Source organism: Passer domesticus, chromosome 7 (genome assembly GCF_036417665.1).
Source record: "Passer domesticus isolate bPasDom1 chromosome 7, bPasDom1.hap1, whole genome shotgun sequence".
In the NCBI taxonomy this organism is placed as follows: Eukaryota; Metazoa; Chordata; class Aves; order Passeriformes; family Passeridae; genus Passer; species Passer domesticus.
In genome coordinates, this window is record NC_087480.1 from 8,694,315 (window position 1) to 8,716,845 (window position 22,531).

Here is a 22,531-nt window from a genome sequence, read left to right on the forward strand (position 1 = left end):
GGCCGCTCCTTCCGGCGGCGCGCCCCGCAGCGCCCCCTGCCGCGGGGAGGGCGCGCGGCGGGCGGGCGGCGCGGCCATGGCGGCCGGCGCGGCGCAGGGGCTCGGCGAGGGCGGCGGCGGCCGCGGGTTCCTGGGCCCGCGTGTGCCGGCCGAGGTGGAGGCCATGGCCAGGGGCGTGCAGGACGTGGGCAAGGAGACCTTCCGGCGGCTCCTCAAAGGTAGGGCCCGTGCGGGGCCCGCGGGGCGCCGCCCCGGCGCGGAAGGGCCGCGCTGCCCCCGCACGGGGACGCGGGGGGTTCCCAGGCGGAGCCCGTGGGCAGGAGCCGCGATCCCCGAGGAAGCCGTGGATCCTCTCGGGAAGGCAAGGACAGCTGCTAGAGAGCTTCCGAAGGAGATCCAAGAGAGTGGGGAAAGGCCATAGCGGGGAAGCCGTGCGGACTGAGGTCACTTGGAGGGGACTGGAGGGAGACCTCACAGCTGGCTACACCTTCCTCACGAGAGGCTGCGGAGAGATGGACACCGGTGCCCTCTCTGGTGACCAGTGACAGGACACGAGGGAACAGCATAGTGCTGTGTCAGGGCACTGCGGGTTAGCTATGAGGAAAAGATTCTTTCCCTAGCAGGTGTTGGGCACTGGAACAGGCTCCCCAGGAAAGCGGTCACAGGACCAGCGTGACAGACTTCAGGGGGTGTTGGGACAATTCTCTCAGGCACATGGTGGGATTCTTGGGGTATCCTGTGCACGGCTGAGTTGGACTCAATGATCCTTCTGGATCATTACACCTCAGAACATTCTGTGGTTATGTGACAGCTGGAGGGCTGCAGCTGCAAGGCTGCAGCTTCCTGGAGCACTTCCCATTGCTTTTCCCAACAGGAAGCTAGAGCTGAGCTTTAAATAAAATGGGGAGCTTGATTCATTGTATTCTACAATTCTGTGAAATCTGTGATAATGAGGAACAGAGTTCTGCAGCTGTGGATGGCTCCTAAAGTCAGCTGAGTGCTGTTAAAGTCATTCCTCTCTCATCCCTGTATCCCAGAGCCAGCAGTCCAGTCGCTGTCACGTTCGCTGTGTGGCAGTCAGAGACCCGGTGGGCATCTACAGAACATGCAGGAGACAATACAGCAACCCCAAGGTGCAGGTGTCCTGTTGAGGTTGAGGCTGTAAGATTGGCAATGACTGATTTCATTTTTGTCTGTGAGGCTTCTCCGTGTAGTGAGAATTTTCTCAAGGCACCTTTGACCATCAAAATCGAGAGTTACACACTTGAGTAAATTAGGATATGTAAAACAATCTTGGAATAATGGAATTATTAGTGGAGCAAAAGCACAGCTTGCTGGAGGGTAGCTTCTGCCCAGCACGGTGTGACCCTAGCATGTTCTCTCAGCTAACATCTTGTCAGGGATTTCCTTTTTGATTTGAAGGACTCAAAACATCTGGTAGCTGGTTTGTCTCTAAAAGTGTTGGTGCTCAGTAGCAGAAATGAGCAGTGTACTCAGGGGTTCCTTGTAATACTTGAAATAATACAGCTGTGTATAGGCATTTGGGACAGAGGTAAGTACACAGGTTGAACTATATTTGCTGTCTAGTGCAGGGACATAGAGACTGAAAAGCCTTTTCAGTGCCAGGAAGCCTGACTATGGGCTTAATTTTGGTGTAAGTTATCCCCTGCTTTCGGGTGTGCAAGGCAGACACTCCTTCAGAACCAGCTGCCTGGAGCCAGGGCAGTGACCCCAGTGCAGGTCCCCCTGCAGTGGGTGGGCACAGCCTCCCTCCAGTTATGCAGAGCTGGCACAAATCTCCCATCGCTGTCTGCTCTCGCTGGCCTGTGACTCACGGTTTGCAGGGCTGCAGTTTTTCCTCTGAAGGTTTTGTAATCTTTGAAGACGTGATGGATTTCAACACTGTTTATCTCCGTTGCTCTTGCAGTTGCACCAGGTTCGTTTTTCAATGCTGTTGCTGTTACTCTATTGCTAAACAAAGAGTAATGTAAAAAATGAGATGCAGTTTCATGTACCTGGTCAGTTCAGGATGCAAAAACTGCATGTAACAGTATCTGAAGGTTATCCAGCCAGTGTTATTGCAGGCTCTGCTACACTGTCTCAATTATTGATTTCATTTTTGTCTGTGAGGCTTCTTCCTGTGGTGAGAGTTTTCTCAATGCACCTTTGACCATCAAAGAGCTACACAGTTGAGTAAATTAAGGATCTTGCTTTGCTTTCTTGTTCACAGTCACTGTTAATGCCTTGGAAGGAAAAGACTGCAAGGAATCTGTCAGGCTGATTGCAGAAAGTGCTAACCTCTCAGAAGAGCAACTTGCTTTCCTCATTTCTGGCATGTACACCCTCCTCCGAGAAGCACTGAGACTCCCCTTATCAACTTTCAAACAAGAAGTAAGTTCTGGGAGTACTTGGAACCTTGATAAGGTAAAAGCTGTGTCAGATACAAGTCACCATCTAGATCTCATTTGCCTGGGTGGGAAACTGCACATAAAAGTGATTCTCCAAGTTAAGGTTGTTGGAAGAAACTGTTAGAAATCTGGAACTTATTATTTCACTTGTTGGGTAGATTTAGACTGAGCTTTTTGAAAAAAATATTTAAGCTTTAGGGAAAAGATTCCTGTATCTATTTATGCTTCAGCATCTTGTTCACTGTGCATGCTTGTTTTCGCTCATAAATTAAAACTGCCAAAGAAATCATAGCAAAATGTTATTTCACAGGCATCAACACTCACTCTAACTGGGTGTTCACACATACCACTCATTTTTGTCCATGATTTTAATTTCTCATGTTTGTTTGCTTCCTTTGTTCACATTTTTTCCATAGAGGAAGGAAGATCTTAGGGCCAGAACAATATAGTGGAATTTGGAAGAAAGTGCAATTTCCACTTATGCTGTGGATGTTTGGTGTGAATATGCACATACCCACCATGTTCCCAACCCCTATCCCTTCTTCATGGCTATTTTCTTCATTTTTCATGTTCCTTTACCTCACAATTTTCTTTTCTCATTTTTATGTGAGTGACCCACTTCAGGGTTTCCAGTATCTCTTGTTTAAGGTACAGCTTCATATTTACCCAGGCACACTGGGAAAGCTTCCATATTGCAGGAAATGTAGTGGAAGTATGCATTTAATATTCAGACCTTATCTTCTGCCATTTCCTTTTTCTTGTCATAGTTTAAACAAGTTACTGCAAAATGTTTTTGAGAATAAGGGCACACAGTTACAGTAAAAGAAAAATGTTTCTGAATAGCTACATAAAAGAAGTGGCAGAGTCTGTTGGTTTGAAAAATAAAGGCTTCCAAGATATTTAGGTCTTTAAATCTCAACTTGATTGAGCACTTCTGAAAATTCTTTTCAAAATACTACCAGTTATTTCAAAACTACTGGCACTCAAGTCTAAAATTTTTGGGGAGAGATACCAGATAAGTAACCACTACTGTGTCAGTAAGTAAGAAATTATCATTTAAGACTGTATCATGTAAAATTTCATCTTCCTTGTCTTTTTAGGTTTTTAAAGAAGACCTGAAGGAGCTCAGGTATGCCTGTTTACACCAGTTCATTTAATAATTGTTTTTTTCATGGCTTTTGTGTAACTGCTTCCCCAAATTAACTTTTTTACACAAAAAAGTTGGTACAAAAATTACCTGTAAATACCTCTTAATACATCTGTTGCCAAACATCATGTAAAGCCAGAGGAAAAAAACAGGTGTTGTGTAAGACTTGATTTAGCACTGAGCATGAGCAGTTTTATTTCACCTGCTGGGGAGAATGGTCTGATTTATTCTGTAATGTAGGTTATGCAAATATGAGTGACCTTCTCTCTGCCATCCCCATCTTGCCCTGCAATATTTTTTTAAGTGTTTGGTAAGACAGTGGTAGCATTTCAGAAGCTAAGAACTGCCCTACTTCTTTCCTTCTTTGAAAGGTCAATGATATAACGTTCATGAAACCCTACCACCATGTTCAGCTATGATTTCTCGTGCCCATTACCCAAGAAATCATGACCTTTGTTACAGCCTTTGACAAAATCTATATCAGTCTTCCATGAGTGTATCTGAAGGTCTCATATCCTAAAAGCTAGAGATCAGATGCTAGTAATATTTATAGGTTTTCCCTTATTTCTATTTTCAGTAGCAATGAGAAAATAACAGCAGTTGATGTTTTCTTCTGTAGTGAAACCTCTGCACCAAGGCTTAATTATTTTAAAACACTATTTTGCACATTTCTTTAACATTCTGATTGCTACCTAGGAGAAATAGATGTTTCTAACTGTCTTTTTTCATCCTTATTTGTCCATCAACCTGTACATTGGCTTTCTCCTCATAACAGTTAAGTCATAAGCATGATTAACTTTATGAGCAACTTCAAGCAAACTAAAACTGCAGATGAATTACATTACATGGGGTGTAATCAATGGAAGGTGGCATTTGGGCACACTGAAAGGTGCCTTGCAAGTTGATACAGTTTTGTCTGTGGCTCAGTGCTGGAGTTTGGCCTGCCTTTTGTCTTGAGAGCTCAAATGCAAGCTGCTGCCTCTGCCACATTGTGGAGTTCACACCCAGGTTAAAGTAGGTCAGTAAGAAACTGATGAATTGCTCTTGGCCCAGTGGGAGCTGGTGTCTTTTGAGTGCATGCAGAATGTGCCAAGTTTGATTATGGAATAATGAAGAATACTAAAGCTTTATGCCAGATTCTCTGGGGCTGGGTGAATATTCCTCTTCTGAGCAGTGGAGAAAGTTGGTGTAGGAGTGTCAGAAGTCACTGTCTGGGCTGGCTGTGTCTGGAAATGCAGACTCCCAGGTCCCTGTCCTTGTCATTTAACCACACTTCAATGACTTACACATTTGTAGTTGTGTTTGGGAGTTTTTTTCTCACTTAATGGTTTATTCGTACATTTTACTCAGACACTTTTCAGTCTTGATGATCTTTTTATATCTTTTATATCTTGATGCATCTTTTTATCTTACTGTTCTGGTTAATGTGGCTGATCTAGCAGCAATAGTTAGGTAACTGCATTTGTGCTGCTTGCTGACTTGAGTGTTTTATGTGCCTCTAGTTGCTGCTATGCTCCCATTATTCTCACAGTATTGGGACTCTTTCTGACTTCTGTCTCTGACCTTCTCACTTCCTGTAAGTAGCTCTCTTCACCTTGTGGCTAAATTTTTAGAAGACTAAATAGCTTATTCTACTCTCAAGCTGTGGTAGTTAGAAATTTGGTAGCACCTTTAGCACCTTCAGTCCCTCTGGGAAACATAATTTCATACATTTCCCAATGGGCTTGGGTTGGAGATTAAGTACTTGCTTGTTTTCAAAGCACTTGCTAATTGCATTGAGACACTTAGCCTGCTGAAGTGGCTATTCTGTGATCAAGTGCACCAAGAACATGGCATTGGTTGAGCAGAGATGTCTTGGCATTATTGATCCACTGTTTGGGCAGGTATTTTGCCTTTTAAGGCAGAAAAAGGGCCTATAGCCCTCTTTTTTGTTCTGTCTTATTTTAAAAGGTTTGAACTCTGTGCCATGTAACTTTTTTTTTTTTTTTTTTTTTACTTTTTGCATTCTGTTTTGGGTTTTTTCAGTGAATCTGAAGCTTGAGCTAATTCTGCCCATATATATCCTGTAATTCTCAATTTTCTGGTCTGATCTTGGCTTCTAGTTTGATGAAGAGAGAGGCTGGAATACATGCCCAATTCTGATTAACTGTATCAATATTTCTAGTTTAAAAGAGTTGCATTTCCCTACTTCTTAGCCTGAGTGGCTGAGCCAGTGGGAATAAATTCACACTAAACTGTGGTTGCTTTTTTTCCCTTCTCCTCACAGAGTAGTTAATAACTTTATGACTCAGGCAAAGAGCATGGGATTGAGACATCTTCACACATTTCTTGCCCTTTGAGTCCCTTCCTCAGAATGTTCCAGTGACAAGTGATTGCTATCTGTAGTTCAGGCTGAGCTGTGCCATGTTCTATCTTATCTGTGTTGTGTGTGACTGGCCTCATGTGTGCTGCTTGAGCCAGGAACAGAATTTTCAACAAGAGTATGGACTGCACAGCAAAAATAATGCAAACTCAAAGATAGTGTTAATGCTTCTGTTTTAGTAATGCTCTTGAGTCAAGCAAGTGTTGTGGTAGGTATCATCATAATCATATCACAGCCCCCTGTCTCCAGCTATTCCACCACACAGTCAGGATATCCAGTCAGTGTCAGGATGGGCTAAATGATACACTTGCATGAAAGTATAAGTAATGTTTGCAGAAATAGTCTTGTCTCTTCCGAAAGTCAGACTCTTGCAGCCAAAAAACGCTGTTCTAGTGCTTGCTGAAATGAATTTCTTTTTATCTAAGCCCTATTTAAAAATGTGGTTTAACCCCATTTCTCCCTTTCTGAATTTGAGCTGTAGTAGCTGCTGTTTCATCATCCTGCTGTGTGAGTTGATGAGTTGTTTTTTCTCTGGTCATTAGACACTGTAAGCTCCTTAGGACATATAACTTCCTTGTCTGCTTTGATTTTTCTTTGATACACTGCTGTGTGTCTCAGGCCACTGGTGAGTAATGTCTCTGGGCACTGATTCATGGTGAGTGCTGGATTTAACTGTGGCAGCAGCAGTAGTGACTTCTCCCACTTGTCCAGCCTGCCTCTCTGTAGGAGGTTACTGTCCCTGTGGCAAAGGCAGCTAGTGGATAGTGTTTGCTCTGTGGTCTTTGCAATTCACAGCCTGATCTATTGAACTGAAAATCAGCAGAAGCTTGTTTGTAAGGAAACAGCAGTGTCAGAGAAATGGTGAAGGAGTGGAGAGGTGTAGGGTAGGTGGAGTGTGTTGGTCTCTTCAACCAGTCCCCACGTGTGCTCCTTTTGTAAGTAGCCCTGGCTACAAGGGCCTCTGAATTTTGAGGGGCAATTCCTTGAGGGGAAAGTGAAATGAAACATGTAAGTTTGGGATTTTTGAAAGCATGCATTGCTGGCATGCCTTCTGCACTTGTCAGAGCCATCAGTGAAATTTTTCTTGACTTTACTGAGAAAAGTTAAGCCAATACTGGATTCTTTTGAAATGCAGCATTTCCATACAAGGTAGGATGGGAAGATGTAGCACAGTTTTTAGGGTTCTTGATGTATAAACACAGGTTGTCCTTTTGAGAGCCCTGACTGAATCAATACTGAAGTGCTTACATAAGAGCTGGCAATTTTAAGCAGTGGAAGATGGAAAATGTTGACACATCTGTTGTGTTCTGTAATTGATTTAGGGGTTTTTTTCAGGTAAAGCTGTATAACTGTGGTTACAAAAAATCCCTGACTGTTTTGTCTTGCTCTTCTCTTTCAGAATACCAGAAGATTTCATTGTGGACTTTTCCAGTGTAGTCTTTGGTAACAGGTTAGTGTCTTCATTGTGCAGACAGCAGGGCTGCACAGAGTTCTGCTGACACAAATCCTTGGTGTATTGAAGGAACAGCAATATTTTCCAAATTAATGAGAACAAGACTTGTCCCATTAGTTTGATTCAGCACAGTATGATGTCCATCATGCATGGCAATACATGCATTAAGTAGCTTTCTTGCCAATTTTCAGGTTTTTTGTGTTCATCAGTTTTTATAATATTCTATAGACTGTGAGGTCAATCAATACCTACAGATGAAAAATGCAGTGCAGAATTATTCATTTTTGCCATCATTATCATTGCAAGTTATAGCAAAAGAGGCAGGCTCTGGTTTATGGCAGCTTTCTCAGATAGCATTTCTCAAGTCTTAATGTACAGTTCAGTTGGGAATTCACACTGAGTGACTTGATGACAGCATATATGAGATATCAAGTGCTCTGCCTGCTGTAATTTGCTTTTTAAGCAACATTCCTCAGTCACTCTAGAGTAAGTTCTAAATTGAGAGCTTTTTGAACAGCCTGTCTCTTTTGTCCATTCTTGGGATTCCCTTTTTCTAGAAGTTTCTCTGCTTGACCATATTTAGCCTATTCTACATCTAGAAATTCAAAATCTTGACTGTTTTGAATATGCAAACTTGTGCAGGGTGAAGAATTGGACTCTGATGATCATTGTGGGCCAACTTTCCTTCTTGAAACTTGAGGTCACTCAGCACTTGACATCACTAACCCAGTGCTGCTCCAGATTCTCTGCATGGAATCCAAATAATCATAGTTGTGGTTTTTCAGTTACCCTCAAGGGTCTGTGTGCTGCTACCAAAGCTAAAAATATTTTTCATTTCTTTGATTAAGATCTTGGCTTACAGATAAAGGTTCCTGGAGTAAAAATAAATTCAGTCATCTCATCTTTTCTTTGCTCCTCTGTTTGAATTATAGGTGTTAAGAATGCAAAATTCATGGTTGCAAAGTGGAAATACTGCTTGCAGTAGGAAAGGAAGATAAATTTAGATATAATTTGAAGCATGCATGATTGTCTGTTTTCTACTGTGAAATCACGATGCTGGAAAATTTAGCTTTTTCTCATTTTGAAAGCTGTGATTATCCAGTGTAATCTTGCTCTGTGTTTTGAGACCAGAGAAAAATACCTCAGGTTTGATTTCTAGACAGATCTACTTCTACAGTCTTAAATGTAACACTGAATCATACATATGCTTATTGAGTTGTAAATATATATGTTTGTGATGGTAAGAGATGCATTAGCATGTGATCAAAAATTCAGTAATTCAGTATGAGGTAGATAACCCAGAAAAATCCATTTTTAATACTTTTCCTGGCATCTTATCTTATTTTTGGAGATCTTTTCATTAAACAACAGCTCTGAAGTATTTGGTATTTGTATTTGTGTCCCTACAGTTCCATCAAGCTGTGTAGACTGAAAGAAAAACTTGCCACATCAAATAACTACATTAAATTAAAACTGTCTTTTAAAGGAAGGGATAACACTAACTTCACCCTCTCTGAATGTTTATAATAAATGCACTGGGTTTTGTTCCTAATGGTGTAGCTTTAGTTTCTACCAGGAGGGTGCATTCTGTGTGCTGTTTGTCAGCATTTCACACGTGCAAGCTTGTTCAGCCTTCCAACTCAGTGGCCTGCTGGGCATATCTTGTTATGTGCACAGGGACCCATCCAGAACTTGTCTTTAGTTTTGATACTGGCAGATCAGTTGCTGCTCCAAATTCTCTTAATCTTTCATTTTCGAGTTGCATTGTTTAGCAGGTGGTGTTCTTGTCACCAGGTGTGTCATCCTTTCCACCATAACTTGTGTGGACTATAAAATGGTCTCTACCTGATCCAGGTCTTCTACTTGCTCTGACTTCTGCCTTCTGCACAATGTGCTGACAGTGTATTGCAGCTGCTGGCACAGAGTGTTTACAAAATGTAATTATAGGCTATAGGTTTTGGATGTAAGATTCATTGAGTCGTTGCTGCTCCATTTTGCTATTCCTCTCAGAATTTAATGGCTTGATTAGCAGCCTGTGTAATTTCTGTATGCATGTTGGCCACTATGCACATTCTGTCATCTTTGCAGGATTCTTGCAGTTCCCATTGTGGTCTTGTCCAAGCTGGGATGGTCCTGACAGAAGCTTAAACTGAGTTATAGAAGCTGTAACTCTTCCTAGGAGAATGGTACAGAAGCGCAGTCCTGACCAGAAATAAAGCTTTGTGTTTGACCACAGAAATGCCATCTCTCAACAGTATTCAGAAGCTTCCCCTCTCTTTGGGAGGTCACCATTTCTGATCTTTCCCACCACAGCTAAGTAGAATATCTTTCTGTTTTTAAAACTCCTTTCTTCCCCCAGGGTGCTGGTGCTGCACGAATGGACTGACTTCCATCAATGGGAGTTAGCATGTCTTAAGGAAACTGTAGCACTGTGGCTATTTTTAGGGAGTCTCCAACTTAAGCAATACTCTGGCAGCAGCTCTCCACTGAGGGAAAGGCCTGTTCTTACTGTTTAATCCTGCTAATGACTGTTCTAGACTCCAGCTCCTCATGGCTGCACCCAGCTGTGGTGACCTACTTCCTATCCAGGAGCTGACAATGAGTAACAACCAGCTGATCTACTTTTTTTGCTCATTTCTTTACTGTGCTATTAGGAATGTCTCTCACTTCTGACACCACCCAACCTCCCCTCACCAAAGAGATAAATTCTTTCTTATATCACCTTTGCAAAATGCAGGACACTTGGAGGATCTCAGCCTGTGAGTCCTGTGTACCTTATCAGATCATTAATCTTTCTGGGCAGTTTCTAAAGGCCCAGCTAACTTGCACACAAGAGTCTCAGTAGTGATGTGAGCCTGCCATTCCTACAGTGCTTGATTTGTTCAGAGAGGATTCCCTTCTGCTGCAAAGTCTGTAATTAGATTATGTCTAGCACCATGGATAAAGGAAGTAATGTTTCTTATCCTGCCCTTAGTGGAAGTAGCCTTGAAATGTACCATAAATAAATTCCAGGGACACAGGATGCTTAGAGAAAAAAAAAAAAAGAGTAACACAAAGTCCAGAAGTCCACCTGCTGAATAGACCTCAGCACAGTGACCTCATTCTGAAATTATTTCTGCATGTATATCTAAGAGTGAATGGTTATTATGTATTGGTATCAGATTTGCCATTTAGTTATCCAGAACTTAGCATGTTGTTAAAATTTTGAAAATTGTCAACCACCTGAAGTTTAATTGCTGTTAACTGTGTTTCCACACAGAAATAAACTAGGACTTGATCAGCCTGATTCTTCCTGCAGTATGAGGAACAAATGAAATGCTTGGCTTCTTACACATTAGACTAGGCAAAAATATTGAAGGCTGAGCTGGGGTTGGCAGTAAACATTATATAAGGAACTTAAAGTTTGTAAGTTTCATTGCACCAACAAGAACCACTGTGGGGTTTTTTAAGTATGCTTCAAAATACACTCAATACACTGACATTACATTTTAAAACATTGCTGCTAGTCAATAGTGGATGGCTTTTGCTGAAGAAGAGCAGTGACCTTATGCAACTGTTTTGCCTAAGTCATCTGTCTTGTCTCTGCTTGCTTGTTCCTGTTGGATTTGCATGAAGATAAGGACATGTTTGCAGGTCCCTTTCTATGCCTCACAGTTGCATATCATTGAAATAATAGCTATGCCAGTCACCACAATGACTTACTAAACTTCATAGTGACATCAGTTTACTAGAATTATACAGTCACTTGGTCTCTTTTTTCAACATGGACCATAGTTAAGCATAGAAAAAGGAGATAATCTGAGCACAACTGTCTTAAATCCACAAAACTCTCCTTATTCAGACCTTTTTAAGTGAGGGCAGATGTAGGAGAGAAACAAATTCCAGACAGGTTTGTACCGAGGAATCCTATTTTCTCTTTAAATTGTTTCTTCTTTTATGAATTTCCCTTGCAGTCTCTTGTTTCTGATTCTCTCTTCAGGCGTCCCACTTCGGAAGGCACAGCTCTGATACAAAGAAGTCGGCTGCCAAGCATCCAGGACTTCAAGTGGAGAGTGGATGTAGCTATATCCACAAGGTATGAAAGAGAATCATGCACATCCTTGGAATTTCCTAAGATTAAACTGATTTCTTGTGCTGCTTAAACATTTTAATGGGGTCAAAATGTGCCTTGCTATTAGGGATTGGCAGGTAGCCTTAAACAGTAAGATACAGGTGGAATTTTCTGAAGAGTGTAGAAGTCAGTGTATACAGACTTTACTGCTGGTAACATTTCACTCAAAGTTTGAGTCTCTTATTTTAAAACTTAACAGAGCTGATACAAACCCACACGTCCTGGTGATGATGGCATAAATTAGTCAGATGTAGCCTCAAGCAGCTGGGCAAGCTCTTAGTTCTACTGAAACAGAGGAGGGTATTCATCTATTCAACTTCTCAAGTAGATCATCATTTTTTGCATCAGTTTTTGCACATGTTGAATGAATTTCCATCTCTTGTACTCTGCTTCTACAAAGAAAAGTTTCAGGACAGCACCTTTACACTGCCATGGTTATGTAACTGGTCATTGAACTACCTCCTAGTTTCTTTCACAGCAGGAGTAAAAGCCTTTGAGATCATCCTGCCTGTGCCTGCAGTGAACAGCTTCTTACCATCTGCCATAACAGGGGCATGTGGGGAATGAATCTTTAGCTAGAATCCAGAAGGAAACAGAAACCTTTTGTCTGTGCTGTTTGGTCTCTGTCTAGTCCTAACCAGGACAGACCAAGCTGAAAGAAATTAGATGATCCAGTCTTTGTTAGCAGTGTAATTTGTTAGCATGAGTAACTTCATGTTGCATGTCTGAATGCCTGCATCTGGGAGGGAGTGCTGTCTCTTTGCTGCCAGGGAGGCCCATGGCTGATCAGGGATTGTCTTCCTGAAATCAGGAAAAAAGGCTCCCAAGAGAAAATTGGCCACAAGTTGCTGGTTCAGGTGACTTTCTGATGAGCAGTGCTGTAAGCACCACACAGGTATCACTCTGTAGGAAGAATCTATACTGATAAGAGAGCAAAATGTCCAGGTAAACATCCTCAGGCACAGTGGTGCAAGCTGAAAGCAAATCCTATGATTTGTTTTCCAAACAACACAGGAGCAATACGTTACCGGTTTTTGTTTTCCTTCCTTTTAATTTTGTTTTCAGTTAATCTTCCCCCTGGGATTTTTTGTTTATTATCCAGCAACAGCCTCTGCAGGGAGGTATGGCAGCTTTGGGCTGTAGTGCCTGTCTGTACCTGAGCAGGCTTTGGCAATGTCATTTGATGGAAGCTGCACAAGAATGACTCATTTCCCTTCTTTGGGTCATCAAATAAAATACCACACAAATTTAGGATGAAGCCTGGAAGAGGTTGATTCCCTAAATGAGGTGGCAGCTGAACGTATGAGGGAATGGAAATGATTAATGCAGCATGGTGAACTGCATAAGAAAACTGTGCATTATTGTTAGCAGTACTTGGTCAGCTCTTATCCCTGTCACGGTTCCACTAAACCAGTTATGTAAAAATGAAAATGCTCCTAAACTTGCTGTTACTAAACTATTAGCAAAATGTTAAGTCTCAATACTGAGGTAAATTGGACAGAACTGTTGTGTTCATGAGTTTCCAGCCAGACTCTGACTGAAATTACTCATGTTCTGTGTAAAGCCTACATGAACATCTAAAATTGTTAATGTGCAATGCTGTACTCATCACGCTGCTGATCTGTACTGCTGTAATCCTAATGATGTAAATAATTTCAGTTCACTGGCCCGTGCACTCCAGCCATCCATTCTGATGATGATGAAGCTTTCAGATGGGACAGCTCATCGCTTTGAAGTAAGTCTGATTGCCATAATAAATAAGGAAACCATTTCTAGTTTTATTTAGAAAGTTGAATTATTACTTAAAATACTAAAGCTTTTGTAAATGGTGTGTTACCATTGGTTGGTTTGCTTTGGAATCCTTCATGTTCAGTGTAGCCACAAAAAATATTGAATGAAATACCAATCAAAATAATTTCCTACCTTGTTCCTCCACATGTTCTTCTGAACTGCAATTTACTAGAAGAATATTAATTGCTGGAAAGCACTGTTACATAATATCTGGTTTGATTAAAAGTTATGGGGTTGTTATGAACTGTAACCTTCAGACCCGATGGTGGCTCTTGAGGGCAGGAAAATTACTGGGGTAGTTTATATAATGTATGATACACTTCTAAACCTTCTGCATTTGGCAGAGAATGGTAACATTCTTTTCTATGGCAGAGGTAGTTTTATTCTTTTTCTTCAGAACTGTTCTGGCTGCTAGAAAGTAAAAAAAAAAAAAAAAACTCTTTGCTTATTACAGGATTAGTCAGTGGCAGTATTTCTGACACTGTACCTAAAGGCTTGCCAGAAGATGGCATAAACTCTTCCATAATTTTAACCTTTGGAAAGGAATGCTATTTGTTCTATAAATAGCCTGGTGGTGCATACAGGAATTCAGTGCACAGCAGGCATTGTTACTTTTGAACTCTGTACAGATTTTGGCTTCAGTTCTCTCATTAGTAGTAGTCTGGAAGAAACACCAAAGCCCTGTGGGTTGAAAGAGGTGGACTGATTTTACTATTAAATTGTTTTGCAAGAAAGCATCTGTTGAGAAGGGCATAAATTCTAAGGGCATAAATTTGCTGCATTGCAAATTGTTGAGGGTGTCACTTCACAGGAGATCAAATTTACCCCTCTGGACAGTCCAGCCCAGAGCATCCCATACACTGTATTTGAGGACTTCCATGGAACTTAAATGATGCCATGGACTTCAGGTTAACCCTTTACAAAAGGGTAAGTTTCACTTGTGAGAATAAAATCTAGTTTATACTCTATTCCCACTTTATTTCCTGGTATATCATGTCCAGTGTTGGTCTTAGTGCCATTGTTTCTGACTGTTTTGGTTTGATTTTAGGGCTTGTGTTTTGGCTTTTTGTGGATCTTTTTATCATTGTGAGTCTGTGAAGACCCTTTGTTATTCTGCAGGGGACATGTGTTTGTCCAGCACATGCAGGAGTGCAGATATCTGATAACAAACTGTGCTTCTCTTAGAATCAGCTCTTTGCTGTTGCTGCTTGGATCTGAATGCCAAGGGTGTGACTTCAGGCAGGATTTCTAGATCTGATGAGTGGTCTTCCCACAGTTAGCAGCTCTTTGGGATAAACTTGTGTGTTGGTTCAAGGTACCATATGCAAGTAAACATAGTCCTCAGATGTTCAGTTTTCCTTTATTTGAACACATTCAGAATGTCCTGCTCACTAGCAGGGCTTATGTAAGATGGTAAGTCCAGAAAATAATTCTGTTGTGAACAGTTTTAAAATGTGTATAGCACATGGAGAAGTTACACTCTTTGGTCTCCATTTGGTATTTTAATCACAGTGTGGCTTCTGACTGAAGTTGTTTTTTTAAAGCAGTGGGAATTGCAGCATTTTGAGTCTTGTTGTATATATGTCAAAAGTGAAAAGGACGTGGTGCCTTTTTATGCATTTCTGATGTATGTGGAAAATGCAAATCAGGTGTTGGATTCCTCTCATATAATTGGTATCTGTGCTGGAGTGGGCAGAAGGATGACAAGGGTCTCTGCCAAAAGAACTGCTGTCTTCAGTGCAGTCAGAGTAAATTAGGCAGTGCTGTGCAGACTGTGTGGGACCAGCCAGACTGCACTGGGCACTCGTGTGAGCATGTGTTTGTGCACTGCACCTGTGTCACCAGTCTGTGTCACCAGTCTGTGTCACCAGTCTGTGCCTGCACTCAGCTGGGGGTCTCTGTCTTCACAGGTAAGATTTCCATCCACTGGGCTTCTCGGGCTTGAAATGGTAGAGGAGAGCCCGTGAGTCTCCTACACTGTTGAAAATGCTTTGTGTGTTTAACCCTAAATCTTTTGCCTTCCATGCATAGTGGAATTTGCTCTTGAGGTTGCTGCCAAGTGTCTTCCCTCAAGTCTCAATTCCTTTCTCTTGCAAGTTTGGATGAGCAGAATATCTTGAATTTGTTGCTTGAGAATTCTGTAGTCTTCATGACCTTCTAGATGTCTTTCCTTCCAGTTCATGACTTTCATCTCACCCAAGCAGCTCTCAGTTTACATCCTTGAGTATTTCCTTTCTCTCATGATGCAGTACAGAAAATGTACAATCTAGGTGTCATTTCTGTTTTTTTCCCTCTCTCCTTTTCCATGTGGATTTAGTTGAATTACCTGAATTTTATTAACCTTAAATCCTTTGTCTTAAGTCTGCAAAAATTAAGTCTTTTGAAAGAGATTGGCCTTATACTGCAGAATGTTCCATGTCCAAGGCATGCCCTAGTCAAGTTCCTGAGATGTCTTGTGTTTCCTAACCTGAGCATTCTGTTTCAGGTGCCAGTTGCAAAGTTTCAAGAACTGAGATACAATGTTGCCCTTATACTGAAGGAAATGAATGATTTGGAGAAGAGGAGTATACTGAAGATCCAAGACTGAACACTTTTAAATTGGGAGTTTATGGAAGAGATCTGAAACCCTCAGCATGTTTTGTGAATGCAAAACAGGGGACCATCACCACTTTGCCTCTATGAACTTCAATGTGGTATTTATGATGTCTGCTGTAAATATTTTTTCTCAATTCAAGTGTTTAAAAGCACAGGCTCTTTTTGTAAGACTTAGAAAGAACAAAACATTTATCTAAGAAAAAATATAATGCTCTTTGTGAACATTTTTGCATGATTCATCAAAACATTTTTTTAAATAACTGTCTTAATAGATGTAAGAGTCATTTATTTCTGATTATGATTCATAACTAATTTTTTGAAAGTGTGCTACCGGAAGCCCTATCAATGTGTATGTATCATAAGAAAGCTCTGCATTATTTCAAATAAAAATAAAATAACCCACTCCTGCCTTCTAGTATGACAAATGTGATCTTGAGTTTTGCATAAAATTGTTGCCTCATTTCTTACTAAGTGACTATGGTTTAGCTATGGATAGTTAAAGGCTAATTTGGAAGAAAATTGGAAGACTGTGGATCAAGACAGAAGTATCATCTGGGCTTCCAGGGCTAATTCCATATAATTACAGCAGTGGAAAGGTGAAATCTGTTTCTTTAGCTGGTTGATCAGAATGGGCTAAATAGCTGTTATCTCATAGTTTTGTAACTGGAAGTGCCTGCCTCTTGTTTCCTGTGTTGCCTGTGTGTTTGATTCCATGAAATCAGCTGACATCAGGCAGAAACCTCTGACCTGCAGTGGTGGTGAGCAGCAAGAGGCAGAGATCCTGTAGCCCACTCCAGCTCATCAGTCATGCAGGCCAGACCCCAGGATGAAGGGCTGCCTACAGCTGGGATGGAAGTCACAGGCAGGAGGATTTCCAAGCCCCCAGGCTGAGAAAGCAGTTAAGCTCAGGCTGGAGTTTCCTGGGCTGCTCAGGCAGTTGGCCTGGATGGTCATCGTAGGTCCCTCCCTTTGTACTGGAATAGTCTGTTCTGAGTTACTCCTTTGGCCTGTGAGTTTACCTTGGAAGGGCTCCCTTAATGTGAAACGTGTTTCAAGTCTCATTTAACCACATGTATGTTCCTAAGAGCTTTGCCAAAACACTGATGAATTCCTCACTCCTTGCCTGAATCAATTTTCCCCAGCAGCAAAGACATGGAGGCTGTGAGCAATTGCCCGAAGACAGCAGGCTGTGGCTCTGGAGCTCACTTTGTCAGAAGTCAGTTGCACTTTAGAAAGTTCCACTGCTGCTGTTGAGCATTGGCTTATTCCAGCTAATTACAGGGTTTCTATCACAGTAATACCACCCATATTTGTCTCTTTCATGTTTTATGGTTGTAGAACTTGCCTTTATCTTCCTCACTCCCTGCAGAAAATTACTGAAATTAAATTGTGGGTTAAGGAGGCCTTTTACACTCCCACAGATGTTTGTGTAGGAAAGGATGACTTGCCTTTTGGATTTAAAAAATCACAACAAGCATAGTAAGGCTTATTTGTCACACTTCTAAAGAGGAGACTTCTTTGACAGCAGTCCATACCAATCTAAAGATAGATGAATAGCTGTGGTCCAGAAAGCTTTTAAAACCTGGGCAAGAATGTGTCCTGTAGTTTCAAACAAACCATCAGCAGGATTTCAAATTGTTCAGAAGCTTCCTGTTCCATTTGCTTTGTAGTGGACTCATCAATAACTTGAGCTTTGATCCATACTGCATCTCAGTCTTTAACCTTCCAGGTGGACTGTAGACTGCATTAATTCCTCTGTGAAGCTGGTTGGTCTTCTGGCTTACCACAGGCTGTGAAACAAAGCACACATCCTTGTGTTCCTTGTTACAACACTTCCCTTCCAGCTGTTTAGGCTCACATTGTTTCAAACTGAAATGTATCTCAGCTGAGCTAAGTGAAGTGGTTTCTGACAAAGGGAATTTTGCTGCATGGAGGTGAAATGACCTGGTGCTCAAGGCAATTGCAACGTCATTTCTTACTGGTCAGAGCAGAGGAATCCATTAATACCTTCTAGACAGAATATATTCATTTGGTGGTTCTGTAACAACAATTGCTCGTGTTCTCCAGAACTGGAAAGGCTTCTTGACTGCATTTGTCATGTTCTCTGGACCACTTAGTCTTGAATTTGTCTTGCCACACATTAAGCAGCAGTTTACTGTAATTGGAGGTTACCATGTATGCTGATGGGTGCTTGAAAACTTGGGGTGTTCACTGCTCTGTATTTAAGAATTAATTTGGCCTTTCCTCCTGAGAGATTAGTAAAGAAGTTGTCACCAAAATGGCTAGTGGGAGTGCATAGCAGATAGTTCCTCAGTTTTGCTAAAACGAGAGTCTTCAAAATATTGTTGGGGTTTTCAGAATTCATAATGGATTACTTGTTAAATATTTGTTCAATGCTGAAATATCTTCTTTCTTCACAATTAAAATACCCTGGAATTTGAATTTCACTGAATTTCTGGCTGTAGCCTTGCAGAACAAAAGTAACCTTCTGAAAATCTGGGTATGTCTGAACAGAAATTATTTTATCCCAGTCACTCCAGGTTTGGTTACGCTCCAAGGGCACGTTGTGAATCCCCCTTCCAGTGTCACACAGTGAGAGACACAGCCTCAGTGGGATGCTTGCTTTGTCGGGCCTGAGATCTTGTCAAGCTGATCACCAGTCAGTCATCAATTAAGCAGGCAGGGGTTTGTGTGGGAAGGGCTCTGGGTTTTTTTCTTATTCCACACTTCATGGACCAGTAGGTAACAAGAACCTTTTGCAGGCTCTGATGGTATTTTTCCTTGAGAAGCAGCACCCTGTGATAGCATTGCTCTCTCTATTGGTGCCTTGCATTTATTTAAACTGGATCATGTATTTGTGTCTTAATTGTAGTGATTTTCTAACCATGGCATATGAACATAAACTTCTCTATTACACTTTAATTTCCTTTATAGAGGACAGAACATTATGTCTTTTCTTTCAATATTAATTAATTTTAAACAGATTTAAAGTAAAACTTGGGCTTAATAGTTTCTCAGTGTAAATCATGTGTGTATGATAGCAAGGATGTTCAGCCCATGAAGGAGGAGTCACCATAAGCAGAATGAAGAGGTAAAGACAGTTGCCAAAAGTCATTCAGAGGTTCAGTGGCAAAATAACACAGAAGAACATACATATCTTCTCCTCTTGTTCCCTATGCACATGTTAGTGCAGCTTCCTGACATAATGGTCAGGCTTCCTGCTTGGTGCTTCTCTAAAATTGCCTCAACTGCATGGGCCATCAGTCAGAATCTGTTCTTGCTATGGACTATTACAGCACGTGCAGAGCACGTGGAAATAAAAAGCCATCTGTGGCAGTATTTGTGATGTGACTTTTCACATCCCTTCTTCCACTAGAGAAGGAGCTCTGTCAGGTGGTTTGGAATTTCACACTTGGGTTAGTTGTGTTTGAGAGGGGAGCAGTGCAGGTTTATTGGTGGCTTTTGTGGACTCAAAGCCTGATGCACTTTTTTGATTCAGAAGAAGGCTGAAGAATGTAGTCATGCTCTCATGCTGCCTGTTATGCCAGCCATTAACTGCTGGAAGAAGATCAGTATTGTGTTCATTGTCATTAAAAGGAAGAAATTAAGCCTCCCTTTGCAGAAAAATCATACAAGGGAGATGTGCTTTTGCAGAGTGAGTCACCTCCTCACTTTAACTTTTTCTGTTTAAGTAAAGGATAAATCCGTTCTTGAGCTCATGAACAATGCAGGTAGGCAGGAGGGTGCTTTTCTGCCTCTTTCTTTTTTTCTTTTGCCTTCTAATCAAGTACACCTCATGACCTACTGCTGCTCCAAGTCCATGAATATATGTATGAATGTATGAAAACTCTATGCTTTCAGGATGTGTTATATAAAAACACCCCAGCATATCTAGATTATGTATGATCAATTCACACAGCTGTTTTTGCTAAAAGAGTCTCTGCAGAGCCAGGCCTGATATCAGAATCAAATATTTAGTAGTTGTTTGACTTCTAGTGAACAGTAAATTAGTATCTTGGCTTCAAAGTATTTTGCTGTTAGTGACTGTACGGCTCACTCTGTACCTGTCACACCCCACCAAGTACTAACATTTACCAAACACCACACACACCAGGAACTAGGGGAGGCAGAGCCAGCTGGTTCCTCCCCTGAAAAAGAGGGTCACAGAGCTGTTGCCCATGGGCCATCTGTCATAAGGTCTTAACTATTTGCAGGCTTGGGATAAAGCTCAGTGTTCTGAACCCTCCTAAGCACACAGCTCCCACCACGGGGAGTAGTTCATAAGCACAGCTGCTCTTTTCCCTTGAAATGTTTCAGCTACGTCCTGCTGGTAGAAGAGAATTCCCACAAGTGCATTTCCCAGTGCCTTTTTGAGACTCCTTTCAGTCCAGAGTGCCCAGACTGCCAGCCAGCTCTGCAGATGCTTTCATACACTGAGAAGAGGAACTGTGCAAGTCCCTTGCAGAGCACAAATGCTGATTGCATTTCCAGTGATAAATCCATTCCCCTTCCCTATCTTGAATCCATGTTCTGCTAGAACCCCTCCCTTTATACCACGAGTTCTCTCTTTAAGTGTCTGCTATGTAACTATGTAAATACTGGTGGCGTATCTCTGGTAGATTGTCACCGCATTGCTACTGGTAACCAGTGGTTATGTCACTTTCCCTCGCTTGAATAGGCTTTGACTCATAGTGGTTTTCAGGACAATGGTTATAAAATAACACACTGAGGGGTTGCTGAGACTATAGTTTTGCAATAGAGACAACTGTTGACCTCAAGGCTACAAGAAAGCATTTTTCTTCCTTTTCTTAAGGGTTTTGTTCTTTAATAGCATGAGATTTTCTTGCATGGAAGTTTGGAAAACAAGAAGTCTATGTTAGCAAGCTGGAGCCTGGAGGGAAAACCGCACACTCCTGAGCACAAATGCTCATTCTTTCTAACTCTTCTGAAGCACAGCTTAACTGAAGTTTTCAGTGCTTCAACTGTCCCACCTTTCTTTGCTTTACTTGCTGGCAGCCTGTGCCATACTTTAGATAATTATCTAATATAAATGATGACAGAAAGAAGCACTGAAACCAGTGCTTATTCAATTCTTTTTCTAATTAAAGGACTTGCTTGAGAACAGCAGTTAGATGTTAAACTTTTTCTTTTTTTTTTTTTTTAAAGATTCAAGAACCCTAGAGACAAAGACCAAATTTTTGGCAGATGCAAAATATCTTCACATCACAGGAATCAAAGGACAATTAAAGGGTCTGATGGCTGGCTTCTGTTCCCAGGTACATATCTGGACACAAACATCACAGAATTAGTGCGTATCGTTAAAAGTTAAAATCCAAATTTTAAGCAGCTTTAAACTATTTTTTTCTCTTTAAATCTAAGGTAATCTGAATTTTCTCAAGCATCTTCCCTAAACAAGGTCTTGCAAAACTCAGGTTGCCTCTCTTTTCTTTCATCTTTTCTCCTGTCCATTCAAGCTCCACAGGCAGGGCTTGTCCCTTAATACCTGCTTAGCTCACACAGTCTAAACTGGGGAATCCAGACACTTCTGCAAGTAAGAAAATGGAAATTAATTCCTTCATCCCCTCTCTGGAGCTTCGTGAGGAGGCTGATTATATCAGTAATAGGATATCATCAGAAATTTCAAATTCTGCAGTGGATTTTAAGACAGTGTGAAAAGTGCTCTGTATTTTTAGAGCGTAAGTGTATGTATACATAACATGGACATTTCTGGTAACTGTAAATATGCATAAAGCTGCAAACAAAAAGCATTACACAACTTCTTTTAGAACAGCTTCTTTTCTGTAGTAGCACAGGTGATTTTCTCCCTAGACTACATTTAGCACAGACAGTTACACAACTAGTGCAACTGTCTCATCTAACAAGAATTGGTGGGACCACGCAGATTGAAAGGGTCAACAGGGCTGCTGTTAAATAAAACAAAGATACATCAAAAGGCATGTGCTTTTCATCCGGAATCTGGCACGGACAGGTAGAGCCGTGCAACATGCCACACTGCAAAACTAAATAAACACAACAATGTTTTCCTTAGTTGCTCTATAAAACCAGGAGTACCTGACATTAAAATAGCTTCACTACTCCGTAGATTCCCGTAAAGAGAACGATTAACTGTGCAGCTACAAAGCTTCGCGATTCCAGTTCTAGCAGGAAACGGCACTCTCGCTTTTCAAAACCACTTGGAGCCGAGGTTCCTTTCGCATTACACGAGGCACCAAAACACCGAGCCCTGGAGCAATTCCGCGTCTCTCCGAGGCAGACCAGCGGCTCACACCGAACTCCGGTGTGCCGGCGGGCAGCGCTGCACAGCCCCAGCCCCAGCCCCAGCCCCAGCCCCAGCTCTCCGCACGGCTCAGCCCCCGTGCCGGGGGAAGCGCCGGCGGGACGGGGTGTCCGAGGGGCGGAGGAGCCCTCCGGGGAACCAGCGAGCGCCGGGGCGGGGGACGGCCCCTCACGGCGCGGGCAGCGAGCCCCGGGGCCGAAGCGGGCGGCCCCTCACGGCGAGCCCCGGGGCCGGAGCGGGCGGCCCCTCACGGAGCGGGCAGCGAGCCCCGGGGCCGGAGCGGGCGGCCCCTCACGGAGCGGGCCGGACCCGGCGCGTTACAAAACCGCCTGGTTTTGTAACAACCTGCGGGCGCTGCCCAATGAG

General features: G+C 42.1%; 1 protein-coding gene and 1 long non-coding RNA gene across 2 annotated transcripts; one reads left to right on the forward strand and one right to left on the reverse strand.

Annotated features, from left to right (window-relative positions):
• The first annotated feature begins 44 nt into the window (after positions 1-44).
• On the forward strand, positions 45-16,266 carry COMMD5 (COMM domain containing 5). Its single transcript, XM_064426739.1, has 7 exons — positions 45-218; positions 2,231-2,391; positions 3,509-3,537; positions 7,317-7,367; positions 11,350-11,445; positions 13,141-13,216; positions 15,758-16,266. The coding sequence occupies exons 1-7, from the start codon at positions 77-79 to the stop codon at positions 15,857-15,859; spliced, it is 657 nt and encodes a 218-aa protein (XP_064282809.1). The 5' UTR covers positions 45-76; the 3' UTR covers positions 15,860-16,266.
• On the reverse strand, positions 5,529-22,456 carry LOC135304395 (uncharacterized). Its single transcript, XR_010365807.1, has 2 exons — positions 21,940-22,456; positions 5,529-21,151 (listed from the first exon to the last, which is right to left on the reverse strand). It is a non-coding gene; the product is annotated as an uncharacterized LOC135304395 (long non-coding RNA).
• Positions 22,457-22,531: the final 75 nt, after the last annotated feature.

What these genes read in the sequence shown, in the direction of transcription:
- COMMD5 (XM_064426739.1), top strand. Translation starts at nt 77, where the DNA reads ATGGCGGCCGGCGCGGCGCAGGGGCTCGGCGAGGGCGGCGGCGGCCGC. An exon ending in TATCAACTTTCAAACAAGAA is followed by an intron (nt 2,392 to 3,508) that starts GTAAGTTCTGGG and finishes TTGTCTTTTTAG; the next exon opens with GTTTTTAAAGAAGACCTGAA. An exon ending in GATGTAGCTATATCCACAAG is followed by an intron (nt 11,446 to 13,140) that starts GTATGAAAGAGA and finishes AAATAATTTCAG; the next exon opens with TTCACTGGCCCGTGCACTCC.